General features: G+C 34.3%; 1 protein-coding gene across 3 annotated transcripts in view; it reads left to right on the plus strand.

Annotated features, from left to right (window-relative positions):
• The first annotated feature begins 1,937 nt into the window (after window positions 1–1,937).
• Window positions 1,938–22,680, plus strand: part of LOC149790275 (salivary peroxidase/catechol oxidase-like) — a 69,452-nt gene continuing 48,709 nt past the window's right edge. The window contains exons 1-15 of one of the 3 annotated variants that reach the window (XM_089972319.1): window positions 1,938–1,957; window positions 3,153–3,297; window positions 4,746–4,839; window positions 5,916–6,139; window positions 6,541–6,729; window positions 12,794–12,848; window positions 13,324–13,436; window positions 14,146–14,244; window positions 15,120–15,224; window positions 16,206–16,518; window positions 17,013–17,207; window positions 18,724–18,942; window positions 19,538–19,701; window positions 20,072–20,183; window positions 21,946–22,610. In XM_089972319.1, coding sequence (XP_089828445.1) covers window positions 3,153–3,297; window positions 4,746–4,839; window positions 5,916–6,139; window positions 6,541–6,729; window positions 12,794–12,848; window positions 13,324–13,436; window positions 14,146–14,244; window positions 15,120–15,224; window positions 16,206–16,518; window positions 17,013–17,207; window positions 18,724–18,942; window positions 19,538–19,701; window positions 20,072–20,183; window positions 21,946–22,003 — 2,085 coding nt within the window. In that variant the 5' untranslated portion in view covers window positions 1,938–1,957 and the 3' untranslated portion in view covers window positions 22,004–22,610. Of the gene's footprint in view, window positions 1,958–3,152; window positions 3,298–4,745; window positions 4,840–5,915; window positions 6,140–6,540; window positions 6,730–12,793; window positions 12,849–13,323; window positions 13,437–14,145; window positions 14,245–15,119; window positions 15,225–16,205; window positions 16,519–17,012; window positions 17,208–18,723; window positions 18,943–19,537; window positions 19,702–20,071; window positions 20,184–21,945; window positions 22,611–22,680 lie in introns of those variants that run through there. The other 2 variants (XM_089972318.1, XM_089972317.1) reach the window with 2 other exon arrangements.

Here is a 22,680-nt window from a genome sequence, read left to right on the forward strand (position 1 = left end):
GCAAATCCCGTTACAGTTGAATGTTGTAAATCCACCATCTAGCCATCAATACAAAAACATAATTACTTTTCTTAAACTGTAGGATATACATGTACATGGGAATATAAGTGTAATTTTTGGACGCACGAGAGATAATCTGACCGTTTAAACTTTAGTGATTATGCCCAATTTACAAAATAAATATTGAAAGTCAATATGCGCCGTTGAATAAAGGACACGACTTTAACGCCCCAAATTCAAAGTCACGTGCAAAATTATATGCATCTTCCTGGTGAATGTGGATCTTAGAAATATATTTTTGATTTTCTATTCCATAATTAAAAGAAGCAAGCATAAAATGTTCAAGATAAACAGCCACGTCCAAAAAAGGATATTTTAATGTATAAATAAGCCATGAAGCCTTACAGCTATTTGTTGTGTTTTGTTAATACCTTTACCATAAAATGCAGACATAGAACACTTAGTACCAGTAGTTTTAGTATCCTTTGCAGTGTTTAGCTACCGTGACAGAATATTATTATACGCCCTTAGCCTGTATTTGTGTATATCTTTTTTGTTCCCTAAGAATCGATGTTGCTCTAGGTCAAAGCGTATGGTAACTTCCTTATTTTTCCTGCACATGTATCCAACATTCGCGTCATATGCACCAAATAGTATACAAAATGGTATTAAAATTCTGAGGATTGAACAGTTTAGAGTGTACACAAAAAGCATCTCGTCACATATAGAGATCACATGCCCTGCTACCCGCGAAGTAATGGGCCCTTTAAAGGGACCATACATTGGAAGCTGGCGGTAAAAGGGATCCCATCATACCTCCCGTGAATTTTCCTCCAAAGGCGTCAATAGTGATAGGTAAGATGCAGTTATGTGCGATTGTGTGAATTTCTCAAAGGGTTTGTTATAAACCTTCAGAAGCAAAGAGGGAGCGTATTCCGTAATATCTATATAGATATGTGTGTAAGGAAGACGAGTATGGATAAGAGCCGTTGAAAGGAAAGTTTTAGAATGTAGTTCAGGGAGAAGAAAATAAAGTAAAGGCTGAAAGTGTTTCGAAAGGAGGTAGGAACAGGTAGGCTACATTACTACTGGATGTGACATGACTGAGGCAGGAAGAACAAAGAAGTGAACGAACATGAACAGTCATTCAACAACATAGGGTCTTCACGACCAAATGAGATGGAGCAAAGACAGAATCAGCTCATTCGTAGTAAACATATACAGCTAAATTTACATTTTTGCATACAAGAAATAATGTCCTAAGCCGTGTTTGATGCTGACAACTATCTGCTGATGTTGAGAGAGTTGATACAGCACCAGCATAGATGTATCGTAGTAAAGATGGCAGGCAGACATAGACGTGATAGAAAGGAGGAGGAGGAGGATCACTCAAGAAACAATGCAACTGCCATGTCTAAACTGATCCGAGTAAAGCAACACAACATAGATAATTTGCATATAGCCAGAAAAGCACATGAAGTCATAGTTACAAAAACATCCTGAACTCGAAATGATATGAAATGTATGCATTAAGGCCGCATTGAAGTTGAGCAGTATATTCTTATCAATTGACAAGCGAAATTCATGAAATTTATTGGTGTAAATGGTTTCAAGTGTGATATTCCAGTAGTGAAGAACCCATATTGACACTAGCAACCGTTACCAACACCACCACAGGCATTGAACATATTTGCGTCATAGATACGATATTTTCAATAATCAATGCAGTACCGGTAGAATTTCAATGCAAATTTAAAAATAGTTGATTTACTGGCGAACTGAACTTTTTATACGTTTTGCTTTTTGTATACTGGGATATGACGATGCTATTATTGTATAGCGAGTGAACCAGTGCTGTGCCAACAAAAGGGCAGACCTATCCGGGGATATATATACCAAGGCTAGCAGATTTCCTTTGCCATTGGTAGAGATTGGTACCCATGCACAGGCGTAGAAGGTAAGCACTATTATTTGTATGAGATTTGTTTTAAGAGTTTCTTCGTGAAGAATTTAATTAAGATTAAGAACGACCATCCTTTCTTTCTTTACCAAAGTTTCCGTTCCCACTCTTTCCTGTAAACTCTTTTGAATTGCACATAAAACAACAGGTCGACAACTTGACTTGCCTATAGGGCGACCACACATGTGCTGAGAGTTTTCGCTCCATTGAACTAAGGATTGACGTGGAATTTACGGCTATTGATACATGGGGTTTCCTCATATGTTTGATTTTTTTAAAGCTTTCTTACTCTGTGATTTCTGTCAGGAAAATACATCAGTTGTATATCTTGAAATAGGTACCAATAATGTATATCGCGGTGATGTTACGTTACATATTGATAGGTACTAATAATGTCTCTCGCGGTGATGTTACATTATATATTGAGAATTATGTCAGTCTTGTGGGAAGGAAATACAACGTTACGTGATAGAGAGGTATTAAATCCATAAAGCGCTCTTCTAGATGTGAAATATTGGAATATGTGCGCTAAATGATGTGAATATAATTTTAAGTTGTTTTATGGATTTCTTTTAGTTTGCCGACTTTTTAGACAATATGTTATGCTCAGGTTCTAAAGAGAGCGTCGTATACTTGCATTCATGTGTGTGTGTTTCTTTGTATGTATATGAGAGAGAGAGAGAGAGAGAGAGAGAGAGAACTCTGTGGAAAACATTTACAGTGCACACACAATAATGTTTTAAGCTGTGATACATTCAGTCAATGTACGTCAAATCATGAAACATGCTTGTGTAATCGAGTTACGCTTTAACGGGTGGCTTAAATGAACGTTCCTAAATAATCTTAAACTTCAAATGAGAAGCGTATGAATGTTTCGTCCAAAAGAAATTCCCCAACTCTTTAAATGACCTTGAATCTGAACGGAATCATTCTCAGTTATTTCGCAAACAATGTACAGTTTGCTGCAAAGGATTCTTATGTCTTATTTCCGATGGGGTTTTTTTTCGATCATCGACGAAAATTCTTGAGCGTGCATCAGATTTTCTTTTTCGGCAAATGTTTTCATGACTCATAATATCAAATAATAATTTTTTGTTAGTTCCTTATTTTTATATTAATTTGCAAAATAAGAGCTCAGAACTTACAAATGAATAATTTCCCGACTAATTCATAGTCATTGTATCCATTTTAGATGACGTCAGCAACCACGTTTCTTTTGGCAATAGCTGTGCTGACATGCAAAGTACAGGCACAGTACTATTACGATTCCGTCTTTGCTAACGACGTCATAGATGCTGTAAAGTTGGCTCTAACTGACATAGCTACAGGTAATACAGGTAATACAAACAACGAAGTCACAAACGCAAACGTTCAAAACTATATTTCGGGTTAAAGGGGATATATCGTTTGAATAAAAGCGACCTCTAAAGCGACCTATAAAGAAAACTTATTGTGATTGGTTGTGTTCAAAATTCGTGCTCCTAATTCGTGCTCCTAACTCAGACTCAACAGTTCAATTATCTTCAGACTTATATTTATGAAATCCAATAGCACGGATTAACGGAGTTTGTAGATGTACACAATGGTGTATACAGAGTGGAATCGCTTCCTAACGGTAAAATTTAAGAGAGAGAGAGAGAGAGAGACTTATAATGGCAATTTAAATAACTATATGCGTTTACATTTCGTCACTTGGACATGACAGAAATGGGCGAAAGTATACATACAATCTGTTCAACTTATATAGAGACTGTACTGTTACAGGAAAGGGGTCCCAGAACGGAACTAGTCAATCAACCTCTGGGTGAGTGTGGATTTGAAAGTGAATATTTGCTTATTTCCATGGTACCGAACTCAACAGATGTTGTTTACTGAAAGATTCGTAAATCTCGAACAATATAAATGATATTATCTTTAGTAGCCTAATAACCACGCATCACAAAACTAATAATTTCACACTTGTATGTTCTTTTTGTGGGTTTTTTCGTATTGGTTTGGTCCATCAGTAAATCGTTCAGGGGTGAATATTAGTACTCGCAATAAAAAAACACGACCGAAACTCTCAATGCAAAGTATTATTCTTTTCTAAAGTTTTTAAACGACCCAAAGTATCCAAGTTCTTCTCTATGTTACGAAATCTGAGAATGTCCGTATTACGACGCTAATTCATGCAGTCATCAAGATATTTTCTGATAGATTGCTAATAACACTTTATCATCGACAAGAAGTGTAAAACGTACAGTGATACTCGTCTTTATCATCGACAAGAAGTGTAAAACGTACAGTGATACTCGTCTTTATCATCGACGAGAAGTGTAAAACGTACAGTGATACTCGTCTTTATCATCGACAAGAAGTGTAAAACGTACAGTGGTGATACTCATCTTAAGCAGGCACTCATTGGAAGTAAAAGAAAACAGACAAATGTCGCTCAGTAAAGGTTAATGCAAATTTTGTGTAAGGAACCTTAAATGTGCATGCTTGCATAATATCCATAACAAATTTATTGGGCATATTAGACAGTAACAGCGACGAGCTTTCTGCAACACCAACAACATGAACACCACCACTTTCACCACCACCAATAATGATCATAACAAAAGCAACAAAAACAACAACAACAACAATACTACTACTAATGCTACTAATACTTATAATTATAATCACATTAATTACGGTGTCAATGATTATGGTAGTAATAGTAGTAGAGAAAGCAAAACTGAGTAGGATTCCTCGATCATAAGGAAACATTAATATACTTTTACTTTTTATGTATTCGTTGCAGGCGTTGACCAGCTACTTCAGTTATTTAACTCAGGACAGTACACTGAAAACAATGCTCTCCTGGTTTCAAAGACGCTGGAGAAACTACAGACAATGTACTCTCTCTCTCTCTCTCTCTCTCTCTCTCTGATGCACACACATCACTGATTTAACCACAATGTTGATACTATTCTTCACGTTATTACCAGATCTATCCAAGATTAGTTTTGTTTATGCACTCTAGTTCGGGAGGGTGTTGCTGGGAGAGGGCGGGACGGGTGGTACCTATTTAATTATTGTGAATAATGTATACTCTACGATACATTATTATGCTTCCCTAAGAAAGGCCTTAGGGGACTAAAATATTTTCTCGTTCTTTTCCACATTTAATGAGGAATCGGAACAACTACGGCTTGTCCGTCCATCCGTTCATGCGTTGATATCTGCACATCTTCGTTTGTGCATACATAAAATACTGCAGATTATTATTGAAGACATGGATAAATGTTATCGGGCCAGTTGGTTTTGTATGTTGACCATGTATGTCAATGCGTTTGCTTGTATACATGCATGTATATATGTTCTTATGTATGTAAGTAAGTAAGTATGTATGTATGCATGTATGTATGTATGTATGTATGTATGTATGTATGTGCGCGCGTGCGTGTGTATAGGTAGGTAGGTATATAGTTATGTATGTATGTATGTATGTATGTATAAAGACAGGAATGTAGCAACGTTTAGTTTTGTATTTAAAAAAGGTAAACGTGACTCTGTACGTGTGTACATGTATGGTGGTAGGTATGTAGGCGAGTTATATGTTATTATAAATGCACGTGAAGTGTAAATATGTATAGTCTGTAAATATATGTATGTGTGTACTTGTACGTCATGTACGTATGCAGGTAGGTTAGTTCGTGGTTTATATATATATATATATATATATATATATATATATATATATATATATATATATATATATCTGTGTGTGTATGTGTGTGTGTTTGTATGTGTTTGTGTGTGTGTTTGTGTGCGTGTGCAGTGTAAATATAAATAGTTTGTATGTGTGCTCCAGTATTTATGCATTAATGTACATACAAATATATACGTATGTGCATTCGTACGCACGTATGCCAAAGCTGTGATATACTTCTACAAGGCTTCTAAATGATGTATGCACTTTTGATCATAGATTCAACTATACAGCAACCCAACTCAACAGCATCGTTTATCATGAAACGTTCTATGCCATATTCCGAAGCCGTGCCGTTTGCGTTGCCAGAAATTTCTTCAATTGCACCGGACAAGCAACAAGTGTGTACCGGACATTGGACGGTTCCTGCAATAACCTTTTACATCCAGAGTGGGGAATGGCCTTTAGGCCCCAGACACGCTTGCTAAACCCAGAATATGATGGTAATTAATTTGTATCTACAAACGTATATTTTGATGTCTGTCTTTCTTGATATGTATTTGTTTGCTCTATGTTTCGAAGCTCTAACTACCCGCCATCTTTCTTTCGTTGTATCCTCTCGTTTCTCGATTTTACCTGCTTGTCTGTCTGTTTGTCTATCTGTCGATGCTTTTATCTATTATGTACTTCATACTGCATTGAAATGCATCTACCTTGTTTTCATGATGGTTCACAAAATAAAAGAAAAAACATACCTACCAATTAGATATATTTGAAATGCAGAACCAGTCCCAACTTCTGCAATGCTTTTAACTTTAAATAATAGAAAATTGTGAAGTTTTTCTGCCACTGAAAATTATAAATTAATTATGGAGGTTCTAAATTAGTAATTTTCAATTACAAGATGGAGTATCGAGTCCACGAATCCATACTGCAAGCGGAACCGGAACTCTGCCTAACCCAAGAACCATCAGTAACGTAGTTCACGCTAACACAGGCACGACGACGACTTTAGATCAGAAGATCTCGCTGCATGTTTTCCAGTGGGGACAGTTTTTGGACCATGATATTATCTCTACACCAGTTTTCACAGGTTATATCTGTCTATTTATTTATTTATTTTTTCTTAGATGTACTCAACTGTCGAATGGCTTTTTACCTGCCTATCCGTCTGTGTCCTATTCTGCATGATATTGTGTCTGTCTGTCCCTCTGTCTGCTCGATTGTTCTTCTTTAGCTTATGTATACAACACGAGGATCCGTTTCCGCTAAGCTCGTGAATATTATGTTTATCTGTACCAAGACTCTGAAGCTCATGACGTAAGAATGTTCTCTTGTGAAACTATACATTCAAAATTTGGAAAAGAGGATGGTTAATTTTGCTTCAAGAAGTGTTTAAGCAATGCAACATTTTTGACAAAAGATCAATAGGTTGGTATTTATCTCTATTTAGTGATTGTCTTCAATGCAAGATCAAATTTGTTTCAAAAGGAAAACACATTGGAGCCAGTACCCTCTCACCTATATGTCAAAACATCGTCGGCATGGGTTCGAGTCTCAGGTTCGGCCAATGTGGGTATGTGAGAAAATTTGGTAGTGTCGGTGGTTCTTATCTGTGTTTTCTTGGGTGTTTCCTCCACAAATATTTCTGGCCGCCATGTATAGACTATGATGTGCTGACAAATCGCATTAAACCTATAACAGCAACGATCTTCACATGTCAGAATTATATACGCATATTTAGTTTTCATTGGTACTAATAACTGTGATTCAATAACTCTGTGGTAACAAGTAACGTCAAAACCTTAACGTAAACTAATTTAATAATCAAGGTATACGTGATAGTTAATGTATCATTTATATGAGCGAACATGCTTAACGGCAGTATTAAAGAATGTGTAACAAAAAATCACATTTGCTCCTGCACTGTTTTAGAGTTCAAGGGAAATGGGAAAGGTTGTAAAAGACTGTAGCATGGCATTAATAAGTCAGAGAGACCAAAACTGCTAGCTCAAGTTTGTTGTTGATTTTGACATCGTGATTGAGAGCAGTAATTATACCCAGCGAATGCAAAGCTTTACTGCTGAAGATAAAAGGTTTGAATATTTTTATGAAACAAAATTTTAAGTTCAAAATGATAATGAAAATCTTGAATATTTTTGTCTGGATATCACAAACGATTTTATCACAAAATTATCTTGTATAACAAGTTTTATGACCTCGAAGCACACCTATTTGTAAACAGGTGTAGATTCAAACTTTCTGAAAGCTTCTGGCATAGAATGTATGCGTATTAAGCGGGTTCCTGGCTTGTTGCAAACACGTTTTGAACATTAAATTATGATCAGAGTTCCCAATTCGATCAGGGTCTACCTGATGCAATATAAACAAGGAAAAAGGAAGAAACTGAGCTCACAAACATCTTATCTGATATAGCCAGGTTTGACTTTTGCGCACAGTTGTGAATTTTTACTGAATTATTTTTTGCCTATTAAATAACTAATTTGAGAAACAATAGTAAATTTGCGAATGTATATTACCTGAAGATTTTTCAATGTTAAGTTTCACGTAACTTGCCGAGTGACGCAGAAACTGGGAACTATTAAAATAAGAGGATTTGTGTCTGTGTTGTGTTAAAAGTATACCATAACATTAGTTACATTATTGGATATCCCCCATTTTACGCTATTTTGTTATTCTATGCCTCATGAGGCAAATCTTTGAAACCTTTATTGACAGAGAGGTATGACAATGGTATAAAGTGATTTCTTTTTCGCGATATATATATATATATATATATATATATATATATATATATATATATATATAAATTATGATTAAATAGAAATAAAGAGGTTTATTAATATTTTTATTATGTATAATGCACATTTGTAAACAAAAATATATATTATACCTTAAACCTTAATATATTTTTGACGAATGTTTAGCAATGCATCAGAACTCAAATTATATAATAAAGTTTCTTATAATCATAAAATAAAAAAATATTTTTATAAATAATTAATCATAATAAATTCAGAATTTAATTTTAAAATGCCCTTTCATTTTTAAAAAAATTAGTAAATAAATTTGTATGATATTAATTTTAAATTGCACAAGTTGAATTATTCTGTAAATTAGAATAATATTAAAATTATCTTGACTAATTGTAAACTGGGGACATAATTATAAAAACAAACAAACAAATACACAAAAATAAGTTTGATTAATGACTGTCGTATAGAGTTGTGAATGTAGACCTTTTGGATATACCGTATAAAGTCAGTGAATCTAATCGGTTTCCTTTAGCAGATGTTCCATATGATAATCAGATTGAAAGGAGAAATCTTACAAAGTATGGGAACTCTTGTCACAGTGAGATGATAGGGATTGATCGATATAATTTTTTTTTATGTCTGGTCTATGTTGTTAGCTGATACGTTTAGATATTTGCTGACTGGTTTTTCCAATATACTGGATGTCACATTTTTTGCATCTGATCAAATAAATTACATTTGATGTTGCACAATTAGTATCGCAATGGATATTAAATGTTTCTTTCGTATTATTACTGTTGAAATAAGTATTTTCATTAATAAAAAAAACAATGCGAACATCTAGGTCTATTACATTTAGTTGATGATCCCATTTTATATGATATTTTCTTCCAGTTTGGAATTAATTAGGAAATCTTTAAGAATTTTAGTCCTTTTATAAGAAAGTATGGGTTTGCCTTCTTGTAGAGATTTACACTCGCTTTACATGAAAATTGTAATAAATCCCAATATGTATTGATAATCTTACCTATATTAGCCAAACTTGGATTAAATTCAATAACAAAAGGAATGATATTTTACATTGTAAAGATTCAAGTTGTGTAAGAGAAGATACTTTTTGGAAAGCAGTGTTAATGATGTCAATAGAGTAATTTCTATTTTAAACATGCTGACCTAACTCTGTCAAACCTGATTTAAAAACAGTGTAATCCGAAATAATTATTCTATATCTTTTTGGTTAACTATATAGTATCCCGATTTTACATGATTTAGGAAATGGTCGCTTGCTTCGAAAATTGTCAGCTTTCTTTAAGGTGATCTCTACTAGACATGGTTGTGTGAAAAGGAGGCTTTTAGCTTATAATAAACGATTTTGTACTTTGAGTTTGTATACGTAAACTTTATTACATCAGCTACCAAATAGTATATTAGCACTGTCACTTGTTTAAGTCAGTAATGCTTGTGTACAAATCACTGATTATTTGTTGAGCTCTTAATCGTTTGGATGCAGGTCATTATTCTAATCCTTATGTCGCATTTCTAGCAGGAATTGCTATCATCTTCCTGGGATTTGAATATGTTCTCCATGTCCGAGAATCTGCTCAATCTTTTATCCTCTGTTCGTTTGGCGGTAAATCTGGCTGGAAGTTGGGCGTTTCACTTGTTCTTTATCTTTTAAACGACAGAAGAAACTTTGCATTAACAAGGCTATTGTTTCTATTTTCTCTCAGTTTGCACCAATCTGCATTTGTAGTTAAAATATTTGATTAGCTCTTTTAGTAGTTTTCTTGTCGATAGCTGTTAAATTCCAAAGTTTTCTCTCCTTGTCTTAATGGTCTAAAGACTTTCATACCCCAAATGTAAACGCAATTAAGTTTCAACTGTCTTTGTTCAAACTATTAACTACGGCTGTTAATTTAAGGTCTTATTTCAAACTATTAACTACATCTGTTAATTTAAGGTCTTATTTCAAACTATTAACTACGTCTGTTAATTTAAGGTCATTGTTCAAACTATTAACTACGGCTGTTAATTTAAGGTCTTATTTCAAACTATTAACTACATCTGTTAATTTAAGGTCTTATTTCAAACTATTAACTACGTCTGTTAATTTAAGGTCATTGTTCAAACTATTAACTACATCTGTTAATTTAACATAATCTCCTAAATTAGTGATACAGTTTTGTCGAGCTTCATATAACAGTTATTTGTGTAACATATATTGGGTCATCAGCTGCAGTCTCCCAATCAATGGTTAAATGTATAACACGTGAACTTTTCAGACCACATTAGGATCTCTCAGTGATATCTGTCGCAGCTTCCTGTGCTATGAAATAAACGATTTATTTTACATGGAGGTCATAGTGAACAGGCAGCTATTGGGTTGTCAATTGTGAACTGCACTGGACGTTTTGAGCAAACATATAGAACACATATGTTTTAGGTATTAAGGGTGACATATACATAACGTCTGAACGAAAATGATGTGATGCACTTGAATTAAATATCATACACATAAGAATCGAACAAATCATAGTAAACTCCTTTAGGGCCCAGTTCAATAATAGAAACAAACCCAGGATCCCACTCCGTTAACAAATTAAAATACGCGAAGTTTTCACTCTGATATCTGGTACCTCTTTCTACCATAGCAAATTAATTTCAGGATTTCGTAAATAGAAATATAGATCAAAGTTCTAGACAGCCAGTGCAAAGCACGCCAAAATAAAATATAAAAAATCCGAAAATATTAGATTGAAACTTCAGTTGTGCAAGACAACTAATTGATGTACACGAGTAAATAGTGCAGTTAATACAAATAAACCCTTCATCTACAGGTTAAACATTGACCAGATGATTAGTAAGACAAAAGATAAATTATCTCGAACAAAAATATTTTTCTGCAAACTAGAGGAAATGGTTATATAAATGCTAGAAAATCCTCGAACATCTGAAATAAATTGAATGAGATCTGCTGTTAAAATGTATGAAAAACTTTAGAAAGTAAAATAAAAACAAACAAGAAAGAGAACGAAGAATATTTAAGGCAGTAGGATATAGTTTCGTTTCCTTTACTACCCGAATATGTTGTTTTATCTCTTTTTGCTATTATTATGTTTGCTATTTAAACTTTGATAGAAGGTACTTACTGTTTGCTTTCTTTCTTGATTGTTTTTAACCTGGGCATGTTTGTTTGAAAATCTTTTCAGCGGTATTGTATATCCTTCTTAGCTATGGTAATACGTCAACATTTTTACTTGTACACTTTCTGGACTTAAACGTTCTTCTAAAACTTCTACTATATATATATATATATATATATATATATATATATATATATATATATATATATATATATATATATATATATAGTCTGAGGAAACTGAGACGAACTCATTGTTCTCTGTAGGACGGTAAAGATCATTTACTTCAATGGTAGCATCTGATAATGTACAATCTTTACGTCTGATAAATTGGCAAAAGGTGATATCAACAAGCGAACAAAGGACCATCTGGGACACATATCATTATTGCTAACAACTCACCGCGATTTTTCAATCATTCCAAACGTATAAAAGATTCCAGGTGTATGCCAGAGTTTTCCATTTGTAGGCTCGTGACTGCTTTAGCTGTTGACATAACGAGCCACCACATACTGCTTTATTTCCATAAATTCTTCCTGATTTGTTTTATTAGAATCATATAGCTCCATCTTGTAGAAATGTATCATATGTTCACGTGTAAATTTAGCCGGAAACAATTTTATTCATTTATCTGCACGAAATAGGCAATTTAATGTTTCTTTGAAGCACTTGTACTATCTTGGCATTGATTGTTATGTTATTATAGTCATTGAAAGCAATTTGTAATTTGCATCTGGTCTGAAGCATTGAAACACCATTTCTGCTGCTTTAATTATTTTCCTGAATATGATTTGGACAAACACCCAGATTTGATTCTACTTTTATCGTATCTAATTTACAAGGAAATACTCACCATCTCTTGACACGAACGAAGATGCTTTCATGTTATCTTCACGAAACCATTCTGGTACACATCTTAAAGCTGAGGAATTCAATGAAATTAGTTTTATGCCACTACTTACGATTTCTTTAAAAACGTGCTGTTCGTTGTTTTAACATTTCTCTCTATTACTGGTCTTGACGGTCTGAATACTCATTTACTTTTCAAATACGTAAAGTAATGGCGCTGAGTTAAACTGGTGTAGTATTTTCTGCATACATTTTAAACTTGTTTTAATATAATTTCTCAAATATTTATTTATCAAGTTATTTTGATGGGATTAAAAGATGTATTGCGGTATTAAATTTCCTTATCAAAAGATCTCTGAAATTGTAGTCTAACGTTGATGAATTTCAGGAAGTAACGGCGCCACATTGGAGTGTTGTGACACAAATCAAGTAAACGTAAATACGTAAGTGGAATTCAATGTTTCACTTTTTATTCTTTTTAAAATCATACATTGATTTATTGAATATATAACCCAATAGCCCTACGTGCCTCTGTCTCTGCCTCTGTCTGTCTGCCTCTCTGTCTGTCTGTCTGTCTGTCTCTCTCTCTCTATCTCTCTCTCTCTCTCTCTCTCTCTCTCTCTCTCTCTCTCTCTATATATATATATATATATATATATACCTTCTAGCCTTTATAAATAACTCCATATACACATACCAGCCTGCACGCGAAAATTCAGTTTATTACATAATGTTAGTATTGAGATATATATGTTTATAAATATATAGAGATTTTCGAATTCAACTTGCCTTGAAAATAAGAAACAGAGGGTGTATATTTGAACCAGTCCGTACTTATGCTTCTGTTTGTGTAGTTAATATAAGGAAACGTCACTATGTCGATAATTATTTACATGTATCTTTCATTCTAAACAACAGAGATAAGTGCATTCCAATTTACGTACCCAACGGCGATAGTTTCTTTCAAAACGGGGCATGCATGAACGTGAAACGTTCCACCCCGGCATTGGACGTGAGCTGCAATACGCTGAGTAAGTACAAAATACAAATACAAATCCAAATCATAACATTTTCGCCAGGATATAAGTATGAACTAAATTGTTTGGAAAATATGTTCCTAAAGAATCTATTTTCAGATGTGGTGAATTTAAAAACTTTCCTGGTATACTAATTTTCTTCAACTTTGATGTCCCAAAAATACACGACTGTGCAGTAAAAAATTGGCATATATTATTAGCTTTATCGCTAATAGCCACGCATGTATGCAAAACAATTCATGAAATTAGCAGTTGTGTTATCGTATGTTACGAATATAAATTCCACTTTTTTTTTAAAGAAAATACACCGGGAAAACGCATAGAATTCGAACTTGTTTTCCGGGAGGTAAATTAGAGATAATTTCCAGACTTCCATAATAATTTTATTTGGGGACGAGACGCCTGTCTTTTTTTAATCCTGTTAGCACACAAAAACAAATAAACATTTACCGGGAAAATATATTCGATCTTGCTCTGTTGGAGCAAGCGAATCTAAAACACACACACACACACACACACACGCACACACACACGTATGAAAGCGTTTACTTCGCAAGAAACAAAAACAATGTTATCGTCATGAGATGACTAGTCTATTTTCCCAAATATCGTACGTGCACAAACTCTTTAAGTATATGTTACTGCTGGACCAAGACAGTTTATTTATTTATTTATTTATTCTTTTAAATTTATTTATTTACAGCCGGACCACGACAGCAAGAGAACAAGATAACCTCGTACATTGATGCCTCCAATGTGTATGGTTCCTCAGCAGCTGAATTAATCCAACTTCGAAACCCAAGTTTGTCCTGCAATCCTTCAATCTGTCCATAGCTATCCATTCGTGTTATATATATATATATATATATATATATATATATATATATATATATATATATATATATATATATATATATATATATTGAAAGTAACTTATCATAAAGAATGAATCGAATTGAATGTAAATAGAAGAAAACCAGATTCTCGTACTTCTATTCTTTTTATTGTAAATCCGACTACCCTGAATTAGACCGTAAGTATGGCACGATATATCCACTTGTATATGGTTCAAATAAGATGGCATCGGGAGAACGTCCAACATGCAGTTGTATATGGTTCTACTACTATGGCATTAGATGGAATATCTACTTGTATATGGATTTCGGAATTTATATTATATACTAGTATTGTCTAACATGTCTGTCAAGGTCTTCAATACCGATGCTCATATTTCCTTCTCACACTTTCAAGAAGTTTTCTCTGACGTACGAGCATTTATATTTCTAACATGCTACTATTCCAACTGACATAAATCCCAAACCTTTTGAAAATAATCGGAAAGCGAAAAAGGAGGGGTGTGAAATTAATACAAATATACATTCGTGTTCGCTCACACTCGGAGTAAATTGCTCGCTCAATTTGGACGTAGGGATACGTTCTGCCCGTTAGCCTAGACATATATATAAGCCATATTGAGCATGTTCTTTCTGCCTACTTGTAAGATAATAATGAGACTAGTTGTCACATAAGACCAAGCCAAATTTAAGCAGCATGCATTATGGCTCACCAAAACTCAGTTTTTCATTCATTCCATGTTACAAAAATTCACGAAAAGATCGTATAATTTATTTGATGAACTAATGAATGTTTTTTTTTTTAAATTAATTTTAACTGAAGCTTTTCCCGAGTATATGGCTGTATCTGGTGGTGACAACCTCCCAGCAGGTGATGACAATTCGAAGTGCACTCTGACAGTGACAGGGGAGAGTTGTTCCATCGCTGGTAAGTTCAAGACGGCCATTCCAATGTAATGCGGGCACGTGTGTTGAATGGTAAATACACATGTGGTAATGCATGCTTAGAACGTCCGCCGTGTATTTGAAACGGTCAGTAGGCTTTAAGCTATGGATAATCTTACTTAGTGCGGTCAGTTTTAGGAATTTTTATTCATACGCAATTAGGGATTAAATAACAAGCATGTACTTGTATGTATTCATGCATACGCTGCTTTATCTGCGTTAAAGAGTTATTTCTTGTACATTTATGAAAAGATGAGGTATGAACTGGCAACATACTTGACAAAAGAGAGTCGTTTTCTAATCAGCGGCGCTCGCCATTTACATACATATATATAGAAGAATGAAGTTTCGAAGGACTCTTGAGAAAGTGACCTTCTACAATTGGTGTCGTAATGGACAAACAGAGTAGTCTTTAAAAAGATATACATAAGGTAAAAGTTAATATATTCAACCAACGCTGAGCGCTGTTAGGATACTTTTTAAAATGGGTTTGCATCTTTGGAAGTGAAATTACAGAAAGGAAGGAAAGAACTGACAGAATTATCTCATTTTTAGAATTTTTCCAACTCTTGTTTTCTTTACTCTTAATGGGATATCTAATTCTGAGTATGTAGGAAGTGTAAATTTTAGACAATTATAAACATTTTCTAATCAAGAAAATAATTAATCATTTTAGACTGAAAGAAAAAACAATCGCTACAAGTATGACCAACATGCAGATATAGGTTCCTATTATTACAAATTAAATATTCATCGCATGCTAAATGAATATGCCTTTTTAAATGAATCAAACGTTTTCGGTTGATATAAAGATAAAAATGTGTTCAATTCGAACAATGAGAAAGCTTAAAGAAAGCTGTCAAATTATACTAACTTTTACTGCTCGATGTGACCACATACGCGCGTGTAGAATGACAAGACTTATAAGCCCCATCAGAATAAATGATTATCCCGTCTTTCCCAGGTGACTCCAGAGTGAATGTTGTGCCCAGTCTTGGTTCCTACCACACACTATTTGTACAGGAACACAATCGTATCGTGGACCTTCTCAAGGGACAAGGATGGACAAACTCAGAGCAATTATTCCAGGAGGCCAGGAAAATAAACATCGCCCAGATTCAGCACATTACGTACAATGAATTTCTATCCTGGCTCTTGACCCGTAACGTCATGACTAGTAGTGGCCTCCTCAGTACTGGTACCCAGGTGACTTCCTTTACAGGCTACGATCCAACAAAGAACACTGACATTGCCAATGATTTTGGAATAGCATACAGGTAAAATATGGTTCTGGTCCAATATATTTATAGAGTGTCAACATTACCGTGTGCAAATAGTTTTGATACCACCATTCGTTCAAATAACGAATAATTATACACATATATATAGATATGGATGTGGTAAATAGGCACATGTATACTTAAGAGCACGTACTTTAGAGCAATATCTAAATGTCTAAACCTCTAGCTAGCCAGATGGATCGATAGTGAAATAATTATAAAGGTGAGAAAAAGAGACAAATAAAATTGAAAGAATTGGTTAAGGACATATTATTTGAAATAAAAAAAATCATCTGGGATCGGGCTGCAAGCTATATACTAGTTGTATGATGGCTGGTTTAAGAGACAGATAGATCGATGGGTAGATGGATGAATGGAATAATGGATGCATGGACGGGAGATGTGAGTAAAGATGATAATCTCTCTCTCTCTCTCTATCTATATATCTATCTAACTATATATCTATATTTATTTCTATCTATATCTTTTAGAATCGGACATTCTTGGATACCGAATCAAATGAAACTTCACACAGAGAGTACAGAGACGGCAGATATCAATGACCCGGATTTGAAAAACATTGAGACGACGTATCTAAATCCTCATATGCTCTACATGAGAGGAAAAACCGGGGCACATCGAATGCTTAAATGGATGACAGAAACAAAATGCCCTAAAACCGATAGGTATATATATAAATATTCATACATCGAGTAGTTTGCTTATCGATATATATATATATATATATATATATATATATATATATATATATATATATATATATATATATATATATATGTCATGTATCTAACTAGACATCTGCCTGTCTATCTATACCAATTTCGTATTTCGGCGGAACTGAGATAGGAAGAAATCAAATCTTAAATGAGTATGATGGCAGATGAAATATGCTAACGGGTTAGGGACATAGTCCAGAGATATTAAAGGTATTGGACGTGTAGATACTCACAAAGAAATAAACAAATGGAACCAGAAGAAAAAGAACGGCAACGTAGTTGAGCTGATATGAAAGTAAATTACTGCAGGATAGTCTATGCTTTAAACAGGAGACACGATCTAGGAATGCATATTTTACTATATCAACTGCTGATTATCGGATATAAGACTTGGGGATAGATACGTAATGTATATGTACTATATCAGCTGCTGATATTGGATATAAGACTCGGGGCTAGATAAGTAATGTATATTTTACTGTATCATTTGCTGATTATCGGATATAAGACTACAGGCTGATTATCTGATATAATAGTGGGGACTGATTGTCGGAAATAAGACTGGAGGCTAGATAATTAATACATTTTGAGCTGAAACGGATCTTTGTTTTGTTGACAACTCTACCCTTGTTTTGCGTTATATCGTTAAACATTAGTGCAATAATTTATTAAGTATTTTTTTCTTCTGTCAATTGCTAAAAATATAAGCCAACCGAATACTGCCGATTTTTTTACATTCACGTTTTCACATAATATCACCTAATTTTGCATCTCCCTCTTAGAAATGTAAATGTATCAAGCACATTTACTCGATACGTGATTCTAGTAGCATGTGTTGCAAAGACTCTAACAGGTTAAACAGTATTTTATCCCTCTCATTTGTCCATGATTGCTTAACTGCACGTATCTGCATAAGTTTAGAACGTTTCGTTTGAGATACATTGACATAGAACATTGTTTTATTTTGTAATATCACAACATCATTTTTTAAAATATCATGTCAGGATCGTAGGCTAATGAAAAGTTTTATTAGGCTCATTTGTTGGTTGTTATAATAAAACTTCGAAAGGAAGCATTTAGAGGTGAGATTTAAACATTAAGAAGACAATGGAGTTCGCCTACACATGCGTCCTAGAGATAGCGCATGCGCACTACATGCCTTTTTCAGAATTGTTGTTGATAAGCAAAACTTTCCGGAACAGAAATCTAGGTTGTCAATCGCATGGTACACTCATGTCATTAAACATAGAAACGAGTAAAAGCAAGCTCCATTCATCGTGCGGAGAACAATTAGACACTGTAAAACATCAATGTTCTTTCTACGTTATTTACAAACATTGTTGATTGTCCTAAAAGGTCATATCTTCCAATCATAGCATGTACTAATTAGCTCTCACTATGTTGTTTCTCCTCAAATGCCTTCTCGACTAAACTATGACCATGCAGACTTCATTTATGTTTAAAGATTCATGGAAGATGGAGCGAGAAACAAGCTGTTCTTGTCGAACGGTGTAAGTTTCGACCTGGCGGCCTTAAACATAAACAGAGGAAGAGACCACGGAGTTCCTCCTTACTGGAAATACCGGACACAATTATGCGGGGAATCACTGGCTGATCCAAGTTCTTGGGCATCTCTGACATGGCACGACAGCACCACCATAGCACGGCTGCAGATTGCCTATCAGTAAGACAAATCTTTTATTTCCGTTTCAAAATCACTCACACATTCACAGAAACATAAAGAAGGCCAACACATGTCTAGGCGATGTATTCACTAAGCTCCTCGTGTATTCTTATTTTTATTAGCCATAAGTGTCCCTGTTTCTATCAATATTTAGATTGATTAATCCACAACACCACCCACGTACTTCACCTAATACTCCCCGACCCAAACTATTCATAATATCAACCCTTGATATCGAACTAATTGCAATAGTTAAAAAGATATCCGCAAGAACAAGAGGGTAGATCATTGTAACATACGGTTTACAAGATCCGAGAAAAATGTATGGCATGCACTAACCCATTAAAAGTCAGTACACTTCCACTTAGATGTGGCGAGGAAAACCATGAGTTTAACTGTATTTTAAACATTTACAGATGTCATGTTGCAGACTATGGTACACATGCACAAAATGTTAACGAATCTCACTATTTGAAACAGTTCTACTAACCAAATAGACATGACGTGATATATTTTTTTTTACAGGATCCCTTTATCACAGGCTGAGCTTTTATAATTTACATGAACATATCAATTTACATCTTAATTAATACAGATCACCAATGGACATAGACTTGTGGACTGGTCTTATGACCGAAAAGATTTCCACACTCATCGTCGGTCCAACACTAAACTGCATCCTTTTAGCGCAGTTCAAGGCTCTCAAATATGGAGACAGGTATTGGTTTGAGAGGCCGGAACCGGAAGGGTTTTCTATCGGTGAGTCAAGAACGCATCAAATGTATTGACTCTCCGTCTAAATAAAAATATAAGCTGGATGTTAAAGAGGAAAAGGCACAATGTTTAAAAGTAGAACGTCGTTTTCAAGATATAGTAGTTTTTTGTCCTTCCTTATGAATAATTTCAACTCTCCACTACGAATAAAAGATATTACAAATATGTCATTAAAAAATAATGTATCACTCCTTTCTTCTTTTCTTGAAATCGATATGATAAACTTCTAGTGTCATTTTTCGAAATATATGTTCAGACAAATGCAAACAATTTTGTTACACTAATTTCTTTTTTTAAGGCTTTTAATATACCTTTGTCATCTTTAACATATACAGTTTTAATAATTATGTTTCAGCAAAACTGACCGCCATTAAAAAAACCTCCCTGTCAGCTGTACTGTGTGCGAACGTTTATGATGACAACTTCGTTATTCCGCAAGACGTGTTCCGCGCGGCAGTCACAATACAGTAAGAATGTAGTATATTTGTAATTTTTCTCACTCTTTTATGTGGATATCGCATTATTACAAAGTGACACATTACCAATGTCTTGGCAAGGTTTTAAAATAGAAAGGTAGAAATTAAATAAGGCTATTAAGGAAGAGTTAGGATAAAGGTTGACCTGTTATGTACAGCAAAAAATGGTGGAATCGAGTTAAAATGAATGTATTTTTGTAAATGTAACGAAGTTCTGTTTCGTGCATATTGGGATGTTGGATTTCAGCCCAAAACGATAAAATATCATTTAGTTGTGTGTTGTATTCTTCGGTGTGAGATAATTCCACACTTTAAAACGGGTACAATGTAGAGACTTCTGGTGTAAATAATATTCTTTGAGAGATAAACTTCCCTCTGTACGACCTTTTTATTGTTCCCAATTTAAATACCAGTCGACATGGATTGACAGGAAACTCTGAAAACATTTGTAAAATGAAATATACTTGTCAAAGGAAAGATGAGTTTTTTTTTAATACCATCATGAAGGTGTTGTACTTGGTACGAAGCGAACATAGCCTTATCTTTACTACACGCAAGATACATTGCTTCTTAATCTGATGTAAACGTCAGACTTAAGTGTAATATATTTTGCAGTGACCTAGTTTCAGTATCACAGATGCATTGTCTAAAACGAGTAAACTCACCAGTAAACGAGACCAGAACTTATTCGAAGAGTTAAACTTACTCCGCAATTAAGTAGCGCGTGATATGTAGGTTCCACTTACCAAATCGACCGAAACATTTCAGAACTCCTTTTTGATTTGGGGTGAACTCTTGTCAACAGAAAACGCAAAATACTTAGGAACGTGGTGCACGTACAATAGAGTTTAACAATGAAAAACACTGTAGCTTATAATAAAGGGATCAAAAGAATAAAAAAGAGAAAAGAGATAATTTAGAAACGAAAGTTGTTTGAGTTACCTTAGACAAATAAGAAGTACTTCATTGGTACCGTGAACAATCCTCAGGCAGGGATAGGGGTACGGTTTTTTTCTGAGCAGCAAACAAAATGCATATACAGCAGTGCGGATTTCCATCTGAAAATAAAGGGGATATGCGTGTGTGTGTCTGTGTTTGTGATTTAGATGTTTAACGTAGCTTTAAACATTCTTCAGTGATATCACTATAGTGATATCTAGCACTAGGGCATCATGCTGCAGACATGTAGGATCATGTCCCACTCAGTCATATTATTCTGACACTAGGCCGGCCAGTCTTAACATTAAACTCTTAAAGCTGAACGCCAAGTGAGGCAGTTGTTAGTACCTTTTTATAAGTCTTTGGTAAGACTCTGCCGTGGTTCGAACCCGCGACCTTCCGCATCCGAAGCGGACGCTAATAAGGGATATATAATAAACATATTGTATATGCATTTAATTTATAAAGGTCATATAATTGAATGAATACTAATATCATTTTAGGTGATGTTTGCTTGAATTGTCATCATTTTATATGGTTTAGTGTAAACTTAAATAAAAATGTTGTTCTTGAAACATTATTTATGGTATGGGGAAATAACTCAAAATACCTTCTTTATAGGTAGAGCTGGTGATTTTGTTTACTGTATTTTCGTGAAAGAAACATTAGCACATCGAGATGTAAATTCATATATCCATACTTAAATTGCAGGATCAGAAAATAATCCAAGCCTTAAACTTCGTCGGAATTTAGTTAAAATGTGAAATACAGCTTTAACTCATCTTCCTGTAAGTAAAAGCCTATACATTTTCAGGAATCCGGCCGTGCCCTGCTCACAGATACCAAACCTAAATCTCAGCCTTTGGGGTTAAGTCCGCCTAGCAGAATTTGGTCACAGGATAAGATGACCTCACAAACAAGGTGGAGCACATGCTCCTTGAAATTTAGAAGAGGGAGAGACTGGTGATGAAAAGAAGAAAAAATCATGACGACTATGACCAAATTTGTTTATAATGTTTTAGTTATCGCCTACTAAATTTTTATGCTGCATATTAACATTACAGTTGGACTGAATTAGAAGAAGAAGGAATCAAATACATTTATGATTACAGACTTTATAATCTTTTTATGCTCTATCTGTATTGATATCTTTATATCTGTGTTCCTGTCCATCTTTTATAATGTGTCTCTTTCTCTTGATTATATCTATCACTCATAAGTAAATTCCCCTTTGGATCAGTTCAAGGACAAATGCATGTAAATGCAGTTTACAACTAATATTTCTCGTCATATCTATACTTTATGTGATGCGTTTATTTTCTTTTTCGTTTCCTTTATCTACTTTGTTCTACCGTAAGATCCTGCTATTTCAAACAGTATCAATCTGTTTTGAAATCTGCTGTACTAATTTGACCTGAGGTTTTTATACTTTTGCTTTAGTAGCGAAATAACCTTTGTTGAATAAACTGAATTACTTCACTTGTGTCTTGTTTCATTCATAACAGCACCTATATAACATTGACCGGTAAGGGCCAGTTCGATTTTAGAT

This window comes from Sinohyriopsis cumingii, chromosome 10 (assembly GCF_028554795.1).
Source record: "Sinohyriopsis cumingii isolate HCF-2022 chromosome 10, ASM2855479v2, whole genome shotgun sequence".
Lineage (NCBI taxonomy): Eukaryota > Metazoa > Mollusca > Bivalvia > Unionida > Unionidae > Sinohyriopsis > Sinohyriopsis cumingii.